The sequence below is a fragment of the Leiobunum rupestre genome, chromosome 3, assembly GCF_980474605.1.
Source record: "Leiobunum rupestre chromosome 3, qqLeiRupe1.1.hap1, whole genome shotgun sequence".
In the NCBI taxonomy this organism is placed as follows: domain Eukaryota; kingdom Metazoa; phylum Arthropoda; class Arachnida; order Opiliones; family Sclerosomatidae; genus Leiobunum; species Leiobunum rupestre.
The window spans coordinates 28402822-28424462 of NC_143386.1; the positions used below are offsets into that span (position 1 = coordinate 28402822).

The 21641-nt window shown below is 34.1% G+C and overlaps 1 protein-coding gene across 1 annotated transcript; it reads right to left on the reverse strand.

Moving 5' to 3' along the window:
• Positions 1-517: 517 nt before the first annotated feature.
• On the reverse strand, positions 518-21373 carry LOC149951360 (choline/ethanolamine transporter flvcr2a-like). The gene is made up of 9 exons (XM_090169999.1): positions 21300-21373; positions 18707-19083; positions 16372-16550; positions 14723-14861; positions 13503-13732; positions 9221-9432; positions 8256-8361; positions 6801-6912; positions 518-747 (listed from the first exon to the last, which is right to left on the reverse strand). The coding sequence occupies exons 2-9, from the start codon at positions 19056-19058 to the stop codon at positions 677-679; spliced, it is 1401 nt and encodes a 466-aa protein (XP_090026125.1). The 5' UTR covers positions 19059-19083; positions 21300-21373; the 3' UTR covers positions 518-676.
• Positions 21374-21641: the final 268 nt, after the last annotated feature.

Consider the following 21641-nt stretch of genomic DNA (forward strand, 5'->3'; position numbering starts at 1 on the left):
TACTATATTTGTTCAACCAATACTATATTTGTTCAACCAATACTATAATTGTTCAACCATTACTATAATTGTTCAACCAATACGACAGCACTTCAAAATATTTTAGTTCACAAAGGTGGTCATTGTGAAAATCAGGAACGTTAATTAAAATCTTTGGCATATATTTCTTACGATCATTTCATAAACTTCGATAAACTGGAATACATAAGCGTTGGTACTTAATCTCTAATAATCTCAAACGCCAAAGGATCTCTTCAACAAACAATAAAACGTTCCCCTTCAATACTTTCTCTAAATTTTATCATTTGTCTGAAAAGAAACGCAAATCATTATATCCAATTTAAAGAGAAAAAACCGTAATAAAGGGTTCATTGATTTCAGGACAAAAAAAATCGAGGAAACCGAATTTCAATTTCTTGGTCAACAGCGTAACGACCCTCTACAACGATAAATTCTTCTACTTACAAATCGATTGATTTGCCTAATTGAGCTTGAAAGGAACAGAAATTATCCCAGCAATTTTTAAAGTGTCATTTAATATAAATCCATGGTACCAAAATATTTTATACATAAATAAAACACAATATTATGACACTAAGAATGTTTTCGAGTTAACAGAAAATAGGGTGAAAACTGCACGAAGAAAGGCGAAAGGGCGTGGTTTCTCTTCCGGGAATCACGAGTTCGAAATTCGATCCGTTTCGACTGAATTTGCCGCCAAACGTTTTAGTTCGATTTTGGCGAAAGCTGTAAAATGAAATGAAAAATAATTATCATAATTTAAACGATAATTTTATGCCTAGAGTTTTTTTCGCGAGCCAAATAACAAACTTCGTGTGCAAAACTAATAATTACATTATATCATAAGTGAAGTAATTAGCGCGACACTTTTAACCTTTGATTACAACTGGTAAAGTAGTAGATGAATTATCAAATCACTAAACCGGAAATTTAGCAATCTTTATGGGTTTATCTTTTCGTATTGGTCAGTAAAATTATAATTCAGGCTATACGATTACATTCAGAGCCTCGACATAACTCCACACAAAACGTGTTACCTCTAGAGTCGAAATGAATGTTTTTAATAATCAATTTTGCGTTCTAATTCCGATATTATTTTGCCCAAATTAATCGTTAGTTTTCATTTTGAAAGCGTTTAAATTTCGCCAAGCCTTGGTCTCAATTGGCGATATTCCGGTTTCCCCCAAGCGGTGGGTTTTGGAAGTTGACAAAGGAAAAACGGCGAAGAAGACGCCAATTTTAAAAGTGTTGTCATTCATTTTTCGTTCAAATTTATTTTCATTTCAACCCTGTTTTCTCGCGGAAAAACGTGGTCAAGTTACGGCTATTATGCTCGTTTTTAGGTAAGTAATATATTTAATTCGCTACTATTCGTTGTTGTTCAAAATACAAAATACTTTCACTATAACTCAAAATGCAAAATACTTTCTCCATAACTCCAAATGCAAAATACAAAATGCATTTTGAAAATTGGTTTTTCTAAATGCAAAATGCAAAATGTAAAATGGTTTTTGCCACTCAAAATAAAAATACAAAATGTTTTTACAAATGCACTCTGTTTACTTTTACCAGTAACTGTGGTAACTAATTATTTAATAGTTATTAATAATTATTAATTTTTAATTACTAATTATTATTAATTATTAATTACTAATTATTATTAATTATTAATTACTAATTATTATTAATTATTAATTACTAATTGTTATTAATTATTAATTACTAATTATTATTAATTACTAATTATTATTAATTACTAATTATTATTAATTACTAATTATTATTAATTACTAATTATTATTAATTACTAATTATTATTAATTACTAATTATTATTAATTACTAATTATTATTAATTACTAATTATTATTAATTACTAATTATTATTAATTACTAATTATTATTAATTACTAATTATTATTAATTACTAATTATTATTAATTACTAATTATTATTAATTACTAATTATTATTAATTACTAATTATTATTAATTACTAATTATTATTAATTACTAATTATTATTAATTACTAATTATTATTAATTACTAATTATTATTAATTACTAATTATTATTAATTACTAATTATTATTAATTATTAATTAATAATTATTATTAATTATTAATTAATAATTATTATTAATTACTAATTATTATTAATTACTAATTATTATTAATTATTAATTACTAATTATTACTAATTATTAATTACTAATTATTACTAATTATTAATTACTAATTATTACTAATTATTAGTTATTAATTACTAATTATTATTAATTATTAATTATTATTAATTACTAATTATTATTAATTACTAATTATTATTAATTACTAATTATTATTAATTACTAATTATTATTAATTACTAATTATTATTAATTACTAATTATTATTAATTATTAATTATTATTAATTATTAATTATTAATTATTAATTATTATTAATTATTAATTATTATTAATTATTAATTATTATTAATTATTAATTATTATTAATTATTAATTATTACTAATTATTATTAATTACTAATTATTATTAATTTTTAATTATTATTAATTACTAATTATTATTAATTACTAATTATTATTAATTTTTAATTATTATTAATTACTAATTATTATTAATTACTAATTATTATTAATTACTAATTATTATTAATTACTAATTATTATTAATTACTAATTATTATTAATTACTAATTATTATTAATTACTAATTATTATTAATTATTAATTATTAATTATTATTAATTACTAATTATTATTAATTATTATTAATTACTAATTATTATTAATTATTAATTATTATTGGTTATTATTAATTACTAATTATTATTAATTACTAATTATTATTAATTACTAATTATTATTAATTACTAATTATTATTAATTACTAATTATTATTAATTACTAATTATTATTAATTACTAATTATTATTAATTACTAATTATTATTAATTACTAATTATTATTAATTACTAATTACTAATTATAGGTCGAAAATCCTGTACCATAACTAGCGAAGACTTACTTCCTCCACGTCATAGCGTCATCTGCTCCCACTCTCTCAACTTCCAAGCTAATTAACGATTAGTAACAGACGAAGTTCTGGCGTATTGGAAGTGAGTCTTCATAAGAGAGATAAATACAATTTCACACACTGACTTTTGTAATCGTTCTATTATTATTAATTACTAATTATTATTAATTACGAATTATTATTAATTACTAATTATTATTAATTATTAATTATTAATTATTATTAATTATTAATTATTAATTATTATTAATTATTAATTATTATTAGTTATTATTAATTACTAATTATTATTAATTACGAATTATTATTAATTACTAATTATTATTAATTATTAATTATTAATTATTATTAATTATTAATTATTAATTATTATTAATTATTAATTATTATTAGTTATTATTAATTACTAATTATTATTAATTATTAATTATTATTAGTTATTATTAATTACTAATTATTATTAATTATTAATTATTATTAATTACTAATTATTATTAATTATTAATTATTATTAATTATTAATTATTATTAATTAATAATTATTATTAATTACTAATTATTATTAATTACTAATTATTATTAATTATTAATTATTATTAATTACTAATTATTATTAATTACTAATTACTAATTATAGGTCGAAAATCCTGTACCATAACTAGCGAAGACTTACTTCCTCCACGTCATAGCGTCATCTGCTCCCACTCTCTCAACTTCCAAGCTAATTAACGATAAGTAACAGACGAAGTTCTGGCGTATTGGAAGTGAGTCTTCATAAGAGAGATAAATACAATTTCACACACTGACTTTTGTAATCGTTCTATTTGTGTTACGCATTTTTACCTATCCTAGGAGGGGTTATACAATCACCGTGTCTGTCGGTGTGTGTGTCTGTGGGTGTGTGTGTCAGAGCTGCGAACGCGTTCGCATTTTCAGAGCAAAGTGTATTCTATGCGTACGCAGTTTCTTAGAATTAGGGAAAAGGTTTTTTCCAAAAGCGCCGTCTTTTTGTCATAGGATGTTTTATAATCTTGTTTTTAATTTGCGTTAGTATCGGGCGGGATTCAAACCCGAGTCCTCCTCCACGACAGGTGAGCGTTCTACCACAGAACCACGGATACATATAACGTTTCCTACGCATTGTAACCCGGCCACCTGAATTAATGGCTTTAAAAGTCGCATGATGACTTAGGCCTTGGGTGGTGCCTTGGGTATTAGCCTAGCTGATTATTATTATTATTATTTTTATTCACTGAAAATTAAAAACTCTTCCGGGGAGAGGTATATTTTGGTTTGCCAACTTGTTCTCAATAGAACCACTTATATATTTAGGCATGACGTCAATTCAACCTCACTCCACACATCAGTAATTATTTTGACTAATTGACACACTTATGGATGAAATTTATTGACTTATGTTTAAACGCATTCGCCAGTTACCATATGAACCCCTTAGTAACCTACTCAAGGGGAAACACGATATTTTTTCGACTGAGTCCTCAACGGCGTCAAAGTGTTTATTATCTTTTTAATAACATACGAAAATATTTATGTTTAAAAATAAAATTGTAATACTACGTATGAACGAAGCCAGTAAACACTTCAGCATTTAAATTAGAATAGTGGTAAAAAAACCGAAATATTTGCTATAATGTAAAAAATATTGACTTTAAACGGGCAACTATTTTTGGAAAGTAACTTTTATAAGTCAGGTATACAAAATAGAAAAGAATTCTGTATAGAACTCTTAATGTTCCTTCGACAAACGAGGAAATAAACGACGCTGTTTTAGAAGATATGTCAACATTTATAAGAAGAACGCGCAGAACTGAATGGTCACATTTCGCAGGCGTGACCACTCGACCGAGACGACGAAGGTGGCAAAAAAAAGCGATAAATAAGGCAAAATATTACGACGGAAAAAATACGTGAATAACCAAGAACACATTTAGGATACTGAGACCGTACGAATCCGCCTGCCACGTCCGCTAGCATGATATCCAAATACAAAAATCGACTATTTCTAGATCCCCCGGCCCTCGTAGCAAAGATTAACAATTGGAATGATCATCAGACAGTAGCGGCGCCAGCAACAGGCCGGGGTAGGCCTGGGCCTACTTGAAATTTTGGTAGGGGTCTCCAAAAGTCGTCTTAAGGGGCCTCCGAAATTTAATATATGGGCCTCCAAATTATTTAATATCAGAAAATTCTGTAATTTGTTTGCGAAATAATTTATTTATTTATTAATTTTTCAATATTCAACGCGAGTGATTCGCTAAACGACACTGCTGTTTTTATTCTTTCAAAGGTACGAGTAACTTTTCTTTGACAGTATTGCCTTTTTTAGTTTTCATTTTTGGCTAGCGCTATTATATCCAAATTGTATCTTTAATTTTATCTTTACAAATAAATGGTTCTTAAACTTACTTTACTTATTGTACCTACGTACATTCATTTTCGTAAAGTTGTAAGTTCTGATGTAAGGGATGTACATGCGAAGTATCGAAGGAATGAATGTAAATTGATAGACTTTAATTCAGTCATAGAAATAAGTAAATAACCACTCATTTGTCAAGTGTTATTGGTGCTAATTGTTTCGTCGCGTAGCCATTTTACCCAAAAATTGCACTACTAGCTTAAAAAAAAATAATCAACGTGGACGGATTTGAAAAAATTGTGGTGGGGGGGGCTACATAATTTTAGGGGGAGGGGCCTTCAAATGGTTGGCCTACCACCCCAAAAATCCTGGCGCCGCTACTTCGTAAATTACGTCACAAAACTCTGATCCTCTCAATAAAAATAACGCCATAAGATTAAAATTATTAAAATAAATGGCAAAAACAAATATTACATTTGAGGTTAACGGTAATAGTTAGTGTAGGACTAGGGAGCTGTCGGCTCGATCGCATGGCATCGATCTCGTGGCATGCAGGGCTTTCCACCACCCTCCTACGCATTGTAACCCGGCCACCTGAATTAAAGGCTTCAAAAGTCGCTTGACGACTTAGGCCTAAGGTGGTGCCTTGGGTATTAGCCTAGCTGATTATTATTATTTATTATTATTACCTTAAAATAATTGGTAATTTAGTTTTCGTTAATTAATACGCGATGTCATATATTCCAGTGACCCCTCAAACATTTAAAAAAAACTCTTGTACGGACCCCTCCCCCCCCCCTTAGTTCATTACGTAATTAATCAATGGCCTTTTAAGTTCTTCCCCCAAATGGAAACCCTCCATTTGCTTCAATTGTATCACGCCATCTAGTATCGGTCGTAAGAACGCATTCTTTAATTTTTCGATAAAACGTCTATAATTAGCTAAGGGAAAGTAAGTAAATTAGCTTTCGCAACATTAATAGAAGCTGAACTTTACGACTTAATTAATTTAACTAACCATAAATAGAATAATATTTTGAGAGAAATGCCGATAGATGGCGTTAGTATTTGAGTTTATTTAACCCAAGTATATTCATATGGAATACCATAGGCAGTAGGTGTAGGTGGAGCCTATTAAAAACATACAAATCTTTTTGATTGGCTAAGAAAACACGACACTAGTGTGGCGCGAAAATAGGCTCCGCCTTTCGATTTTAAAGAGGGAACCATCGCGTAATGATGAGAGTTGAATATTCAAGGTTTAAATAAATTAACGGTAGTATTTCTCACTACTGCAAACAGGTCCTCGCTGGGTTCTTAGTAACATAAATACGTTCTTGGTTGACAATTTCCAATACGAACCTAATAGTACAAAGCCTAGAAGGTATCCTCCGACTAAGATGAGATTCGTCGTCAATACGCCGTACTGGTCGATGACGACTCCGCAAGACAACATGAATATTAAAGCAATGGTCTGCGCAAAGAACCAAAAAAAAGTTATCCAAAATAACATTTGGCCGTTACACCAGAAGATTATAAATAAACTGTCTTTGAAGAAATTATCTAACTACGTCTTTAAAGGGAATATAACCCACAAAGCGATCTTTATGGAAGACCCCTTCAATTTTTCAAATTACCCTGTACAGTAGCGCCAAACATTTCTAAAGCCAAAGGCAAGAGCGGCCAGAGCTGCAAACGTTTGTGTTCCACACCAAATACCTGAGGTTATATTCCCTTTAAATTTAAAAATGTCAAGCATTAAGCAAATCCATTTTTCTTTAACAAGAACCAAGCAATTTAAGTACTTAGCACTCAGACTCGTGAGAAAAAGTCACCGTGTTAATTTACATGGATGGAATTTTCTTCTTTATTACCAAGAATCTATATATTTCGTTTTTTTGCATAGGCGGAATAGGTAGTTAGATAATTTACTATAATTATATCATAGTAAATAATAATTATAATTATAATTTTATTTTATCGTAATCTTTTGGTCGTAGCATAAGTGTATAATATTGTTACATAAGTGTGACACTTCCTATTCTTCACATGCAAATGTTTTACTGACAAGGAGACATCCCGAAGTGTAACCCACCGATTTTGTTCAAACTCGGGGGATTGGTAGACCTTCATGTATCATGAAAAATCCTAAAGGGAATTTATTCAATGGGCAACCGTTTTGCCATGGCAACGAAAAATGTTTTTGACAACATCAAATGGAAATTTTCCCATTGAAAATAACATGGGATTCTGACCGATTCCTAGGGCCCCCGATGTGAAAAATTTCAACAAATTTCAAAATTTCGAAAATGCCAAAAAAAGAAAAAATAAATAAAAATTGACAATAAAAACATCAAAATTGATCAACTTTTGATCAATTTGAGGTCAAAATCCCATGTTATTTTCAATGGGAAAATTTAATATTTTGTATTGTCAAAAACATTTTTCGTTGCCATGGCAAAACGGTTGCCCATTGAATAAATTCCCTTTAGGCTTTTTCAAGTTACATGAACGTCTACCAAAACCCCGAGTTTGAAAAAAATCGGTGGGTTACACTTCGGGATGTCTCCTTGTGAGAGCTATTCACGAAACAGACTGGTAGGGGTGTGTTTACTACTCCTAGATTACGGGCTTCGTCACCGTTTTGCGTCCGCTTGCTAACGCGTCACACGTAGCCTTTGACAGCGCCTCGCTAGGGGGAGATTTTATTCTTGTAATGACGTCACTCCGTTACTAGCTCTCAGTAAAATAGTCCCGAAAGTGACAAACTTATAGAATAATATTATAGACTTATGGTCGTAGTGATGTTAAATTTACGTTTCCGATGATACCAGCCAAGCCCAGCGCTGAAACTTCGGAAATAGGATAGGACAGCTCCGTACACAAATCCAAGCCCACTGTTATGAAACCTCCGACGAAAAACCTTTGAAATTTCACAGTCACATTAGATTAACTACTATTAAAGCCATTTAAAAGAGAAGCACTAAGTTTTTCCAAATATTATAGTGTTAAAAATTAATGAACGCCATAATTACGATGAAAAACACTGTCTGAATTACTATCGGCGCCATTTTATTTTAAAATGAACACCCTACCCGCAGAGCCACTAGGCGGAAGACGCAAAAACCACCTTGATGGGTTGATACTGACGCATGCGCCTTTGACACGAACTGCATCATTCGGATAGTTGCCATGGTTTCAGGCCAAATTTTTAAAATTACACGGAGAGTACCCGAGGTGTTTATTGCCGATTTTGTTCAAAGTCGGGCGTAATGTAGACCTATATGAGATATGAAATTTCCCAAAAGGAGACGTTGCAGTACCCATTCGATTCGCCATGGCAACCGAAAATGCTTTTGATCACTTAAATCAAAAAAATCTCCATTTAAAAAAGCATGGGATTTTCTACGAAAATTTAAAAAAAATTAAATCACGAAATGGGTAATTTGGACCACATTTAGGTAAATGTCATAAAGTTTGGGTAAATTGGAACATTTTTGGGGTAAAATTGTAACAATTTTTGGGTAAAAAAAGGAAAAAATCTTATTTTTGTTTTAAGTGGTCAAAAACATTTTCGGTTGCCATGGCGAATCGAATGGGTACTGCAACGTCTCCTTCTGGGCAATTTCATACCTCATATAGGTCTACATTACGGCCGACTTTGAAAAAAATCGGCCATAAACACCTCGGTATACTCTCCTTGTTAGTATTTTAAACGCGGTTTTCGCCATAAAATGTTTGTTTTTTTCTTCTATAGGCTTGTTCAAATAGCAATAACTCACCCAATAACGCCACTCATAACGTACACCGCAATGAGACTTAAGTACAAGAGACCAGTGAAGGCGCCCACGCAGACGAAACTGGCGAAGAACATGCTGTAGGCGATTAGACGATACTTTTTGGTCTTGTCCAATAAGACGCCTGCTGAAATGGCACCGACAACGTTGGAGAGTTGCAGGCAAAGGATGATGTAGCCCACGTCTTTTGAAGCGCTCTGAAATTGCGCCAATAAACTACGGTTAATAATCTGCTGTACCGACCCTACACCGTTAAAGTCTAAATAATTTATCTGAGATAAGGCCTCTTGCAAAGAAGGTAGTATTAAAAATTAGCTGCCTTAAGGCCACTAGCAAAGAAGGTAATATTAAAATTAATCTGGCATAAGGCCACTAGCAAATAAGGTAGTATTAAAATTTATCTGAGATAAGGCCACTAGCAAATAAGGTAGTATTAAAATTTATCTGAGATAAGGCCACTAGCAAATAAGGTAGTATTAAAATTTATCTGAGATAAGGCCACTAGCAAATAAGGTAGTATTAAAATTTATCTGAGATAAGGCCACTAGCAAATAAGGTAGTATTAAAATTTATCTGAGATAAGGCCACTAGCAAATAAGGTAGTATTAAAATTTATCTGAGATAAGGCCACTAGCAAATAAGGTAGTATTAAAATTTATCTGAGATAAGGCCACTAGCAAATAAGGTAGTATTAAAATTTATCTGAGATAAAGCCACTAGCAAAGAAGGTAGTATTAAAATTTATCTGCGATAAGGCTACTAGAAAAGAAGGTAGTATTAAAATTTAGTTGTAATAAGGCCACTAGCAAATAAGGTAGTATTAAAATTTATCTGACATAAGGCCACTAGCAAAGAATATAATATTAAAATTTAGCTGCAATAAGGGTATTAGGTAAGAAGGTACCATTAAAAATTATCTGTGTTAACGATATTATAGGTAAAAAGGTAGCATTAAAATTTAGCTGTAATAAAGCTATTAGGTAAGAAGGTAGCATTAAATTTAGGTTGTGATATGGCCATTAGCTAGTAGTATTAAATTAACACCGCTATGGAACCTACCTAAAAATTCAATTATAATAATCTTCTATATAAAAGCTAGTGACTAGTATTAAATTTCTACCACACTATGATAACAACGCTATTGAAACCAATTTCACTGAGATGAATATTTTGCCAAAAATTTAAACGGTATAAATAATAGTGTTAACACTACATAGTAATAAAACCGTCAGCTAACGTTAGCGTAAAATTACAATTTGAGAATTCTGCCGAGATATATATGTGCTATAAAAATTACACTGCCTAGAAAGCACTTACGTTTGCGAAATTACACTGAAAGAGCAACAAAAGTCTGGTCGGGAGAATGTCGTTAAGTTTTGAGCAGATTCTTCCACGTAGGGTTCCGCAAGTACGGTTTTAAGTAGATTTTGCCACGTAGGTCATAGGGTTCCCCACGTAATGTTTTAAACAGATTCTGCCACATAGGGTTCCCCGCGTATTGTTTTGAACCGATTCTGCCACATAGGTTTCACCACGTAATGTTTTGAACCGATTCTGCCACATAGTTTCACCACGTAATGTTTTGAACCGATTCTGCCACATAGGTTTCCCCACGTAATGTTTTGAACCGATTCTGCCACATAGGTTTCCCCACGTAATGTTTTGAACCGATTCTGCCACATAGGTTTCCCCACCTAATGTTTTGAACCGTTTCTGCCACATAGGTTTCCCCACGTAATGTTTTGAACAGATTCTGCCACGTAGGGTTCCCCACGTAATGTTTTGAACAGATTCTGCCACATAGGGTTCCCCGCGTATTGTTTTGAATCGATTCTGCCACGTAGGTTTCCCCACGTAAAGTTTTGAACAGATTTTGCCACATAGGGTTCCCCACGTAATGTTTTGAATTGATTCTGCCACGTAGGTTTCCCCACGTAATGTTTTGAAAGATTCTGCCACATAGGGCTCCCCACGTAATGTTTTGAACAGATTCTGCCACATAGGTTTCCCCACCTAATGTTTTGAACCGTTTCTGCCACATAGGTTTCCCCACGTAATGTTTTGAACCGATTCTGCCACATAGGTTTCCCCACGTAATGTTTTGAACCGATTCTGCCACATAGGTTTCCCCACGTAATGTTTTGAACCGATTCTGCTACATAGGTTTCCCCACGTAATGTTTTGAACCGATTCTGCCACATAGGTTTCCCCACCTAATGTTTTGAACCGTTTCTGCCACATAGGTTTCCCCACGTAATGTTTTGAACCGATTCTGCCACATAGGTTTCACCACGTAATGTTTTGAACCGATTCTGCCACATAGGTTTCACCACGTAATGTTTTGAACAGATTCTGCCACGTAGGGTTCCCCACGTAATGTTTTGAACAGATTCTGCCACGTAGGTTTCCCCACGTAATGTTTTGAACAGATTCTGCCACGTAGGGTTCCCCACGTAATGTTTTGAACAGATTCTGCCACGTAGGGTTCCCCACGTAATGTTTTGAACAGATTCTGCCACATAGGGTTCCCCGCGTATTGTTTTGAATCGATTCTGCCACGTAGGTTTCCCCACGTAAAGTTTTGAACAGTTTTTGTCACATAGGGTTCCCCACGTAATGTTTTGAATTGATTCTGCCACGTAGGTTTCCCCACGTAATGTTTTGAAAAGATTCTGCCACATAGGGCTCCCCACGACGAGTGTCTCAATCCCGATCCTGTACGCATCTCTGATTCGCTGTTTTTCTCGTCTGGTTTCGTGGCGTCGTCTGCTTTTTGTGGTTATATAAACTATCTTTTACAAACACATTTTTATCTTGAATGTATAAGAACTTGACGTGTTAATATCTTAAACACCATTAAAATTTTCTCATGCATATTCAACTTTATTTTCTATTTATTATAGTATCAAATGTGATAATCTTTGACTTTACTAAGTTCATGTCAATAAAATTTACAACTCTAAAAAATATTTGCTAAATTTAGGTTTGAAATTTTAGTATCAAAGGCTCAACCAAATCTGATGTTTACTAACTTTACCAAATGTGTTAATATTTGACTTTACTAAGTTCATGTCAATAAAATTTACAACTCTAAAAAATATTTGCTAAATTTAGGTTTTAAATTGATGAAGACACTAATAGGCTAGTGTAGATGTAATATTTAAAACTATGAAACATGAAACGCACCTTTTTAAAATAAAAATAATTTTATAGTGTACGATAAACCGTGGTTTTTCTATATAATTACTAGAACTAACTTTTACACTAGTCGTGGAGTACCAAAGTCATATGATAATGATGTTAAAATATCTGTAAAATTTAATTTTTTAGTCTTTAACTGTCAGTTTACTCATCTATTTTACAAAATGTACAACCCTGAATTTTAAACTTCCCTAAATTTGATTGAAATTGACTAAGTCGCTAATAGTGGAAAAAGCAATATATTTAAAATTATATTATATTTTCATAATATCTGTAAATATAATATGAATTTAGTCTTCCCTACACTGTCACAGTTTACTGACTTTATTTTCTAGAAATTGTCACCCCTGAAATAGAAATTTAGCTACAATATAAATTTGGAAATTGAAGAAGTCCGCTAATAGCGGAAAATGCTATATTTTTAAGAAATGTTTATGTACATATATAATTTTTATTAGTCCTTCCAAGAATGTATTTAATTATATTCAGGGAGAATGAATATGTCGAGATTATTTTTAGCGTTTCTCCAATTCCATATTCATTCTCCCTGAGTATAAATAAATACATTCTTGGTCCTTCCTAATCTGTTAAAAATTATTGATGTATGATCTCTTTTCAAATGACTGGTTAAAGGCGATTAAATTCTTTAGAACAAAACCCGCAACAATAATTTTTATCCATCGTCGATAAATTAAATTAAAATCTCGATAAACGCGAAAATGCATATTCGTTAAACAGAAAACGCCACGAAGCAGACGAGAAAAACAGCGAATCAGAGATGCGTACAGGATCGGGATTGAGACACTCGTCTCCCCACGTAATGTTTTGAACAGATTCTGCCACATAGGGTTCCCCACGTAAAGTTTTGAACAGATTCTGTCTCGACGGTTCCCCACGTAACGTTTTAACGCAAGTCATTTTCTCCCACTACTTTCGTTACCTTTTAAAAATTTCCCGAGGGTTAAATTATAATTATATGAAATCCCAGATTTTCTAGCGAAGATTCGGATTCAAGCTTAATGTTACAAATGTATTCTGCAAAATATGCATGAATTTAAATACATACCGGTCCGTAGACCTTGAATAACATTTGATTGAGTAAAGTGTTCAGAGTGCACAGGACGGCGTAGTTGATGCTGAAGGAAACCGCCAATAAAATTAAGTTTTTGTTTTTCGCCATAGTTTTAAGGTTACTCAAAACCATCTTGAGATTGTCGCCACTTCCGTCGGAATCGAACGCCTTACGAACCAGCGCCTGCGCCTTACTGGGAGGCGTCAACGGTTTATCACTCACCACTGAAACGAAATTTGGAAAGTCATAGAACGTATACTTCAAAACACATAGAAGTAAAATAATAAACGTAATTCTCCCTTAATTGAAATAATTAAACTTTTTGCATAACCATAAGTTTTTAATTATGTTTCACACAGTGGCGGCGTACGGGGGGCGAGGAGGCGGTCCGCCCCGGGTGCCAGGGTAGGTAGGGGTGCCATTTACCTGTCAAAAGGGTCGGTAGGGTGGCGGGCCATAGCTAGGCCGGGGTGGGCGAGGAGGCCGCCCCGCCGACGAAACATTGTTGTCACTGGTTTCACATAAGTGTGTCCGTTTACATTTTGACTGATAGCAATTTTAAAGCAACTGACGGCTCTATCATTGCCATCTGTATTATGAAAAGGCCCATGTTATTAGACATGGCCATGAATCTATCCGATTCTTCGAAAAAAAGGGACTTTAGTGGAGAGCGTGGTTTATTTAGTGGGCTTTAACCTAAACTATGTATCCCATGTAAAAAATATTGTCTATAATTGCTGTAATTTATGTCATTGATCAATTTACAAACGATCCAATCAACGCGAGGGGTACCTATAAGTACCCACCTTTTGGGTAAAAATTTAGCTAAACTAACTTGTTTTGATACGGCGATAGCGACATCTGTTGAAAAAAAGAGCTACTTGACGTCGAGCTGACACTTGCTTTAATAATGAATAGGCATGGACTCCAGACTAAGTCATTTATCGCTTATATGTTTGGGGAGAGGTTAATGAAGATGTAAGTTACAACCGTACGTCTCCCGCTTGGTTTGTGACCGAACTAGTGGTGCTCTAAGCAGACGACGCACGTTTTTTCAATTCTGAAGTAGCCTGTCATCTGCTTCGAGAAATGCTAACTCGGTCACTAAAGCTAGTGGAAATCGTTTTAGATTACATTGCATGTTACATCACGCAAAGCAATAAGTGATTATTTCACGTTATCGAACAAGTTAATAGACTTATAATAGAACTTACCAAATAAGGCCACGACTAGAACCAAAATTGAAAGACCAGTTTGTGAATAGAGTAAGTAGCTGAAATTTCGCTGGATAAGTTCCGTGTCACTGCCGTAGAGGATGTTGGGGGCTAAAACCCCGGATATAGACACCCCCAACTGAAAAATAAAGGGGATTGACTAATTTGCTGAATTTTGAAGGATTCCTCCTACATAGAAGCTACTATCTTATAAACCCATTTGAAAATTAAAGAAACTATTCAAAAATATAGTAATATTTTCCGGTCCAGAAATTCAGCACTTTAGCAAATTAGTCCATTTCGTCCAGACGATTTAGAAGATAGTAGCTTCTATGTAGGAGGAATCCTTCAAAATTCAGCGGTTCACACGTCCAGAAATTCAGCAAATTAGTCAATCCCAAAATAAAGTTCAACAAATGTTTATATTTGGGAGTCAAATAAATGGTATTATAATTAACCATAAGTGTGAAGGAGCGAGCATTGACAATAGACGGAGGAGTGAGACATAAGCCTCGTCTCCAAGGGCGTATCCAGGATTTTATTTCAGGGGGGTTTTTGAGGTAGTTTCACTGATTTTTATTATGCACCCCCCCCCCCAGTCAATCAGCATTTCGGGGGGGGGTTTGAACCCCCAAACCCCCCCCCCCCCTTAAATACGCCCTTGCTCGTCTCGTTAAACATTATTAACAACGGAAGGTCTTCCCGTAAAAGCAATGGCTTTAGATAATTTTAACTACTCCTGGAAGCGAGGGGCTGACCAGTGGCGTAGCTAACATGGGGGACACCCGGGGCGGATAATATGGTGTAGTTTTTGATTTTTTTCACGGTCGGGTGTCATCCCCAAATCACGCCCAAACGGGTGGCTCCACTGGGGCTGACCTGTGACCAGTATTCGTAATCGGTGTGCGCGCTTCCCGTAAAAAGTAGTAATCTGCGTATTTCGCCCAAGTTTATATCACGTTCTCGTCGTGTAATCTTGGCATACTCTTCGCGTAATGTCAGGGTACTCTCCGCGTAATCTATGTATACCCTTCGCGTAGTCTCAGCGTACTCTTCGCGTATTCTAAACGTACTCTTCGCGTAATCTCGGCGTACTCTTCGCGTATTCTAAACGTACTCTTCGCGTATTCTGAGCGTAATCTAAGCTTAATATCAGCATACTAATCGCGTAATCTCAGAGTACTTTTCGGGTATTCTAAGCGTACTTTTCGCGAATTCGGGGCCTACTCTTCGCGTAATATGAGCGTACCATTCGCTTCATATCAGAGTACTCTTCGTGTAAACTAATCGTACTCTTCATGCATTTTCAGCGTATTCTTCTAAGTGTAATCTTCGCGTTATCTCAGCGTACTCTTCAAGCAATCGCAGAGTACTCTTCGCGTTATCTCAGCGTACTCTTCAAGCAATCGCAGAGTACTCTTCGCGATATCTCAGCGTACTCTTCAAGCAATCGCAGAGTACTCTTCGCGTTATCTCAGCGTACTCTTCGCGTTATCTCAGCGTACTCTTCAAGCAATCGCAGAGTACTCTTCGCGTAATCCATGTACAGGCAAATTCTGTGATCAGGCCCTCGAGAGTAATTTGATTCTATAACCTAGCTGATTATTATTATTATTATTATTATTATTATTATTAGTAAAAACGCATACGCAATTGCTCAGAATCCCAGCAGCTCCTGCCGTGGACACTTCGTCAGGTCCGAACCAAGTCGAGGCCACGAACGGTGTTATCGTCAAGAAAAACGTTTGGGACAACGCCATGATGGACTGACCGGTCATGGCCAAATAGAAATGACTTGGTCCCACGCCGGCACATTTAATACAGGAACCTATACAAATTAAACCATAACTTTATAATCATGTTTTCAGTTTCCTGATTAGGCATAACATAATAGCATAAGTAACATAATTCCTCTTAGTATGTCACTTGTAGCCTGGCTCATGCATTTTTTTCTAATCCTTTCTTCACCAAACAGAGTTGCCGCACGTAAGGGAAAACAGGGAAATCAGGGAAAGGTCAGAGAATTTAACCATGAGCCTAAAATGTCAAGGAAAGGTCAGGGATTTTAAAAATGGACCTAGAAAGTCAGGGAATTTTAAGAATTTGTAAAAATTCAGGGAAAAGTCAGGGAATTAAATTTTTTTGACACTTTTTCTAGGTAATTTTACTATAGATCTATGACAAATTTTATGATTATCACTTATTTCCTTGAAAGTTTGGCAAATGTTTTCAACATTGCCAAAACCTTTTTACTGAAATATAAGTCAATTTAAATTTGTTAACTTCTGATAAAAGTAAACTAAAAAATAAAATTGTGGCCTTAAAATAGTCAGGGAAAACAGGGAATTTGAATCTAAAAATTTTGTGGCAACCCTGCCAAAGATAAATCAGTAAAACGACTAGCAACTCTGTAACCCGGAAGTTTAATACTTTATCTGAGATGAATTTATCTATTGGTCATCCAAAAGGAGTCAGAGTTGAAATTCAGCCAATCATATAGTACTCCCAAAAAATTCGTCTATTGCGTAATGCGTAACCATAATGCGGCTAAATACGCATAATGCATAATAATTGAAGTATCCAAAATCGCGCGCCAAATTCCCGGAATATCACGTTACCGGAAGTTAGGTTATATTAGTTCGTGGCGCCGCTACTGAGTGGCGCTATTTATAATGTTTTGGCGTCACTGTGAAGAAAGGATGTCGTTTAAAAAATCACAATGTCATACTTATGATAGTAGTAGCATAATACCAATAAGTATGACACTTCAAATTGTTTTATTGCTGTTTTTCTGACCGAATCTTTTTTCGTCACTGAAAATTTTGCTCAGCTCTTACTTGACCTTGCATTTGCAAATAAACACAGTAGTATATTATAGTCCTTGATAGTGTTTGTTATCATATTGAACATATTTTAGCTACTAGGAGATTATATGCAGAAATAAATATTGAGAATCAGTTCAACGATAATTTATACTTTTCTTAGGCTAAATAGGTGATCTTTGCCTCGTCGATAAAAGTCATAAAATTATTTTAAGTTGAGAATTTTTATCGCTAATGGTTGTTATATTATTGGGTATGAGGTCAATTCTACGTCACTCCACGCATTAATTATTATTTAATTTAAATTATTAGACATTTCTATGCGTAAACGTTTTACGCGAACGTTTACGCCAGATCCGATAAATTTATCTGACGTTGAAAATGCGGGAACACAGGAATCCGGAATTTTAAAAAGCAGACGACGAGTGAAACTAACAACAACGGCCATTTATTTTAAATAGTTAGGTCGTACCATTGAGTTGGGAATATTTATCTAGAGGTCCAATCAAAACGTCGGATTTCAGTATTTCGCGAAACAAGTTTTTAAAAAATAAGAATACTTTATCATTCTACCCGTGGCGCCGTCTATCTCTCAAGGGTTCGTTCAAATAAGACGCGTTTCCGGCCAAAATATTTTTTTTTAAATAATGGATGGCGCCACGGGTCATATGATCACGTTTCTCGTCATTTTAGAGGAGACGGTACATTCGTAATTTTCAATAACTTGTTTCGCGGGGAGCAGATTTGATTGGATCTCTAGATTAATATTCCCAACTCAATGGGTCGTACAGCTAACAGAATGTTGGGTCACTTTTTTTTGTAAATGAAGTTTTATTGGGTGCATTTGGCATTGTGGCCTTCACACCATTATTTTTAACGTTAGAAAGATGTTGTTGGTGCATGTGGCAAACTGGCCACGTGGTCTTAACAGTATCCTATTTGAAACATTGATGGCACCGTATTTCACTTCAATAAACGTAAAAAATTTGAAACAATTTTTGCTGAACGAAATTTTGACCCACACGCCGGGAAGAGACGTAGACGTTCGCGTTTACGCGTAGAAATGGGTTGTTGAAACTCTCTATTAAATTATTCACTTATGACCAAACCAATTGAACGACTAAGATATAAAACAAATCAAAAGGCAAGACGCGCTAGTTACCTATGGCGTTTCCGGCCAATCCGACGACGATACCGGTCTTAAGGCCTTTCGTTTCGTAGACCACAATCGCGGGCACCATTGCCAAGACGAATCCAACGCAGAAAACAATTCCAGTTAAGTTGATGGCCAGGTTGCTGACGTCGTAGTAGGCGGACATGATGTCGGTGACCACCGAATACTGAACGAACGAAAAGGCATTGAAAAAGACGCCCAGACAGAAAACTAACAGCACGGCGAATCGTCTGGAATATAGTTTGGTGTCCAACACGTTAGCGGTTCCCGGAATCACTTGGTACTCCGAATCGTGACCCATGCCGCCCGGCTGTAGAACTTCGTTTTCAATTTCCATCATGATATTATATACGTAGCAAAAGACACTGATAAAGGAACGAATTTGGTTCTAAAGTACGAACAAATACATAGGAGATTTTGTGTGTCAATTTGCGATGGAAAGATTATAAGCCTAATCGCAATTATCAGGCAATAAGCCTAAAACAACAATCAATTATTTATCTGTATGAATCAGTTCAGATATGGACCAAGAATCTTAGGGGACTCACTGTTCCCGATATTTGACACGGTAGGCGTGTCCTAAATCGGAAGGCTTACTGAGGTGTAACAGCCGCTTTGAAGCGCCTCAAGAATTCGGTTCAACTATCACTACGATAATCTTAGTCTCGGATTAGGCGACAGTACGTGCGATAAAGTTAGGTTAGGCTTAGCTCATAAAATTTTTTAAGTTTAGAAACGAAATGGATTTCAGTGAATTTGATTTAAAAAAAACAATGGTTAATTGTCATTACATTTAAAGAATCAATTTAAAAAATAAAAGGGTAAAAACTTACTAGGCCTCATCATTTAACCGACAACAACGGCGCCATTTTGTCAAAATTTAACATGAACGCTCCAGCTTCTCTACGGAAATAGACTTTAGTGACCCCCAGTTTGTTCACATTGAACTAAAATTAACCGTGATTTTCCCATTCAAAGTATTAACGCGTGCTTTTTAAAGCCTTAGATTCTTGGTCCAGGGTTCAGATAACGCGCGTTTGTATCGGACATAGATAGTGACATCTATCGGTGTTTATCCAAGCGATATTTAGATCTAAGTTTAAACGTAAGAAATGCAATACTAAAAATATTACTACGGTTATGGTATATTTTATAACTGCTGTTACCAAATTTATATTTTAAATAATTGTTGTAACAATTACTTGGTTATTATTAAAACATAGAGGTCGCTGTAAACGCAATTATAATACATTTCATTGACCCCACCCGATAATAAGGCGTCAGCTTCCCTCAAAGCTTTGTCGATACTCAAAGGCTAAAATATACTGTGCATTTAAAATCGCAAAAAGGCTTTTAAAGAAAAATGGCATGTTTTGAATAACTGAAACGATAATTTACCCATGAAAAATTTACTTTTCATATCAGATAAGTTAATTTATTTAATTATTGCAAATAAAAGAAATACTTCTAAGCGTTACTACTCACTCACTTAGTCTTAAGACTCACCAGCCTTGGCCAAACAAAAATGCAAAAATTACATATTTAAATAGTTGATTTCAAACAGGCTTGAAAAATATCGCTATGAAACACTTTCTAAGCGGCACACATAATATATTGCAATTCCTATTGTAACCTAGATCCTTTTTTACGCACTAGCATACACATGCTACGTCTGAAAAATTATGTAACTACTTTCCACTGTCAAAAGTACTTTTACCTTTACATTAAATGTATTCAAAAGCTAACCTTCAAATTCAGAAGATAATCCCAACTATCGAACACTTTATTTTACTTGAGACGCGTTGTAATAGAACTAGCATTTTAAATAGATGTTTTTGTGGGTAGTATGTTTATTTGATTTTGTATATGTAAAATGAACAAGCCACCTGAAAAATATAATAACCATCTGTGTTATTGAATCATTCTAGGAGGATGAGGGTGCCATAAACTCATAAACTGTTTGTTTTTCCAAATCTAATCTAATTTTCTCTTCAGTATTTGGATTACAATTTATAAAACTTTGTGAATTCTCCAAATCATTCGATAAACTATACTCAGAAATACATTTTTGCTATACTACGATTACATTTTATGTGTAAATCAATCGATCGTTGGACGCAAAACACGTAATACAAAATAAGTGTACAAGTCCTAAAATCCATTGGGTCTGGGCACTTTAATTAAAGAGATATTGGCGGTAAGATTTTAAGTTCCCAACATTCCATCACCTGATAGCACTACCTTAGGCAGGAAATATATATCACCTGAGAGCACTACCAAAGCCAGGATAAATATATCACCTGATAGCACTACCAAAGCCACGAAAAAAATATCACCTGATAGCCCTACTAATTCACGAAACAACCTTTCTCGTTCTATGTGCTGAAATCAGTAAAAAGGGTGGTAAATATCTAAACCTTGTAGCGTCGTTTTGACGCGAGGTACCTAGAAAAATCTCTTAGGTTTTGATAGGACTGGACTCGCGGAGGTGCACATTTGAAAAGACCGCGAAATGGCCGATAAATAGTGCTCCAGTTATAGGAGTTTCTATAAAATAAAACAATAAAAATAAGAAGTTTACTTTTTTTTTATCTGCGTCACGGGCGCCAGTTATTTAAGTGCTTTACTTGCACGCGAGTTTTGCATGCTGTGTTCAGATTCCGAAGGGTCTCGCGACTGCAGCGCGTACGCTCTACCTTCAAGAACTACAGATAAGTGACGTAGACAAAACATTATCACATGACCTCCCGTATTTTATAGCAGGCCCTGTTTATAGAAACCTCTATTGGTTAATTTCAAAATTACGTTTTTGCGCGTGACAATACCTTTACATTGTGAGGTATAGCAGGTTTATTTACCTGCTTTTAACCGCGCAAAATTAATTTTAAGGTTGATTCTGAAAGTTACGCCCTCTGAATAGGTA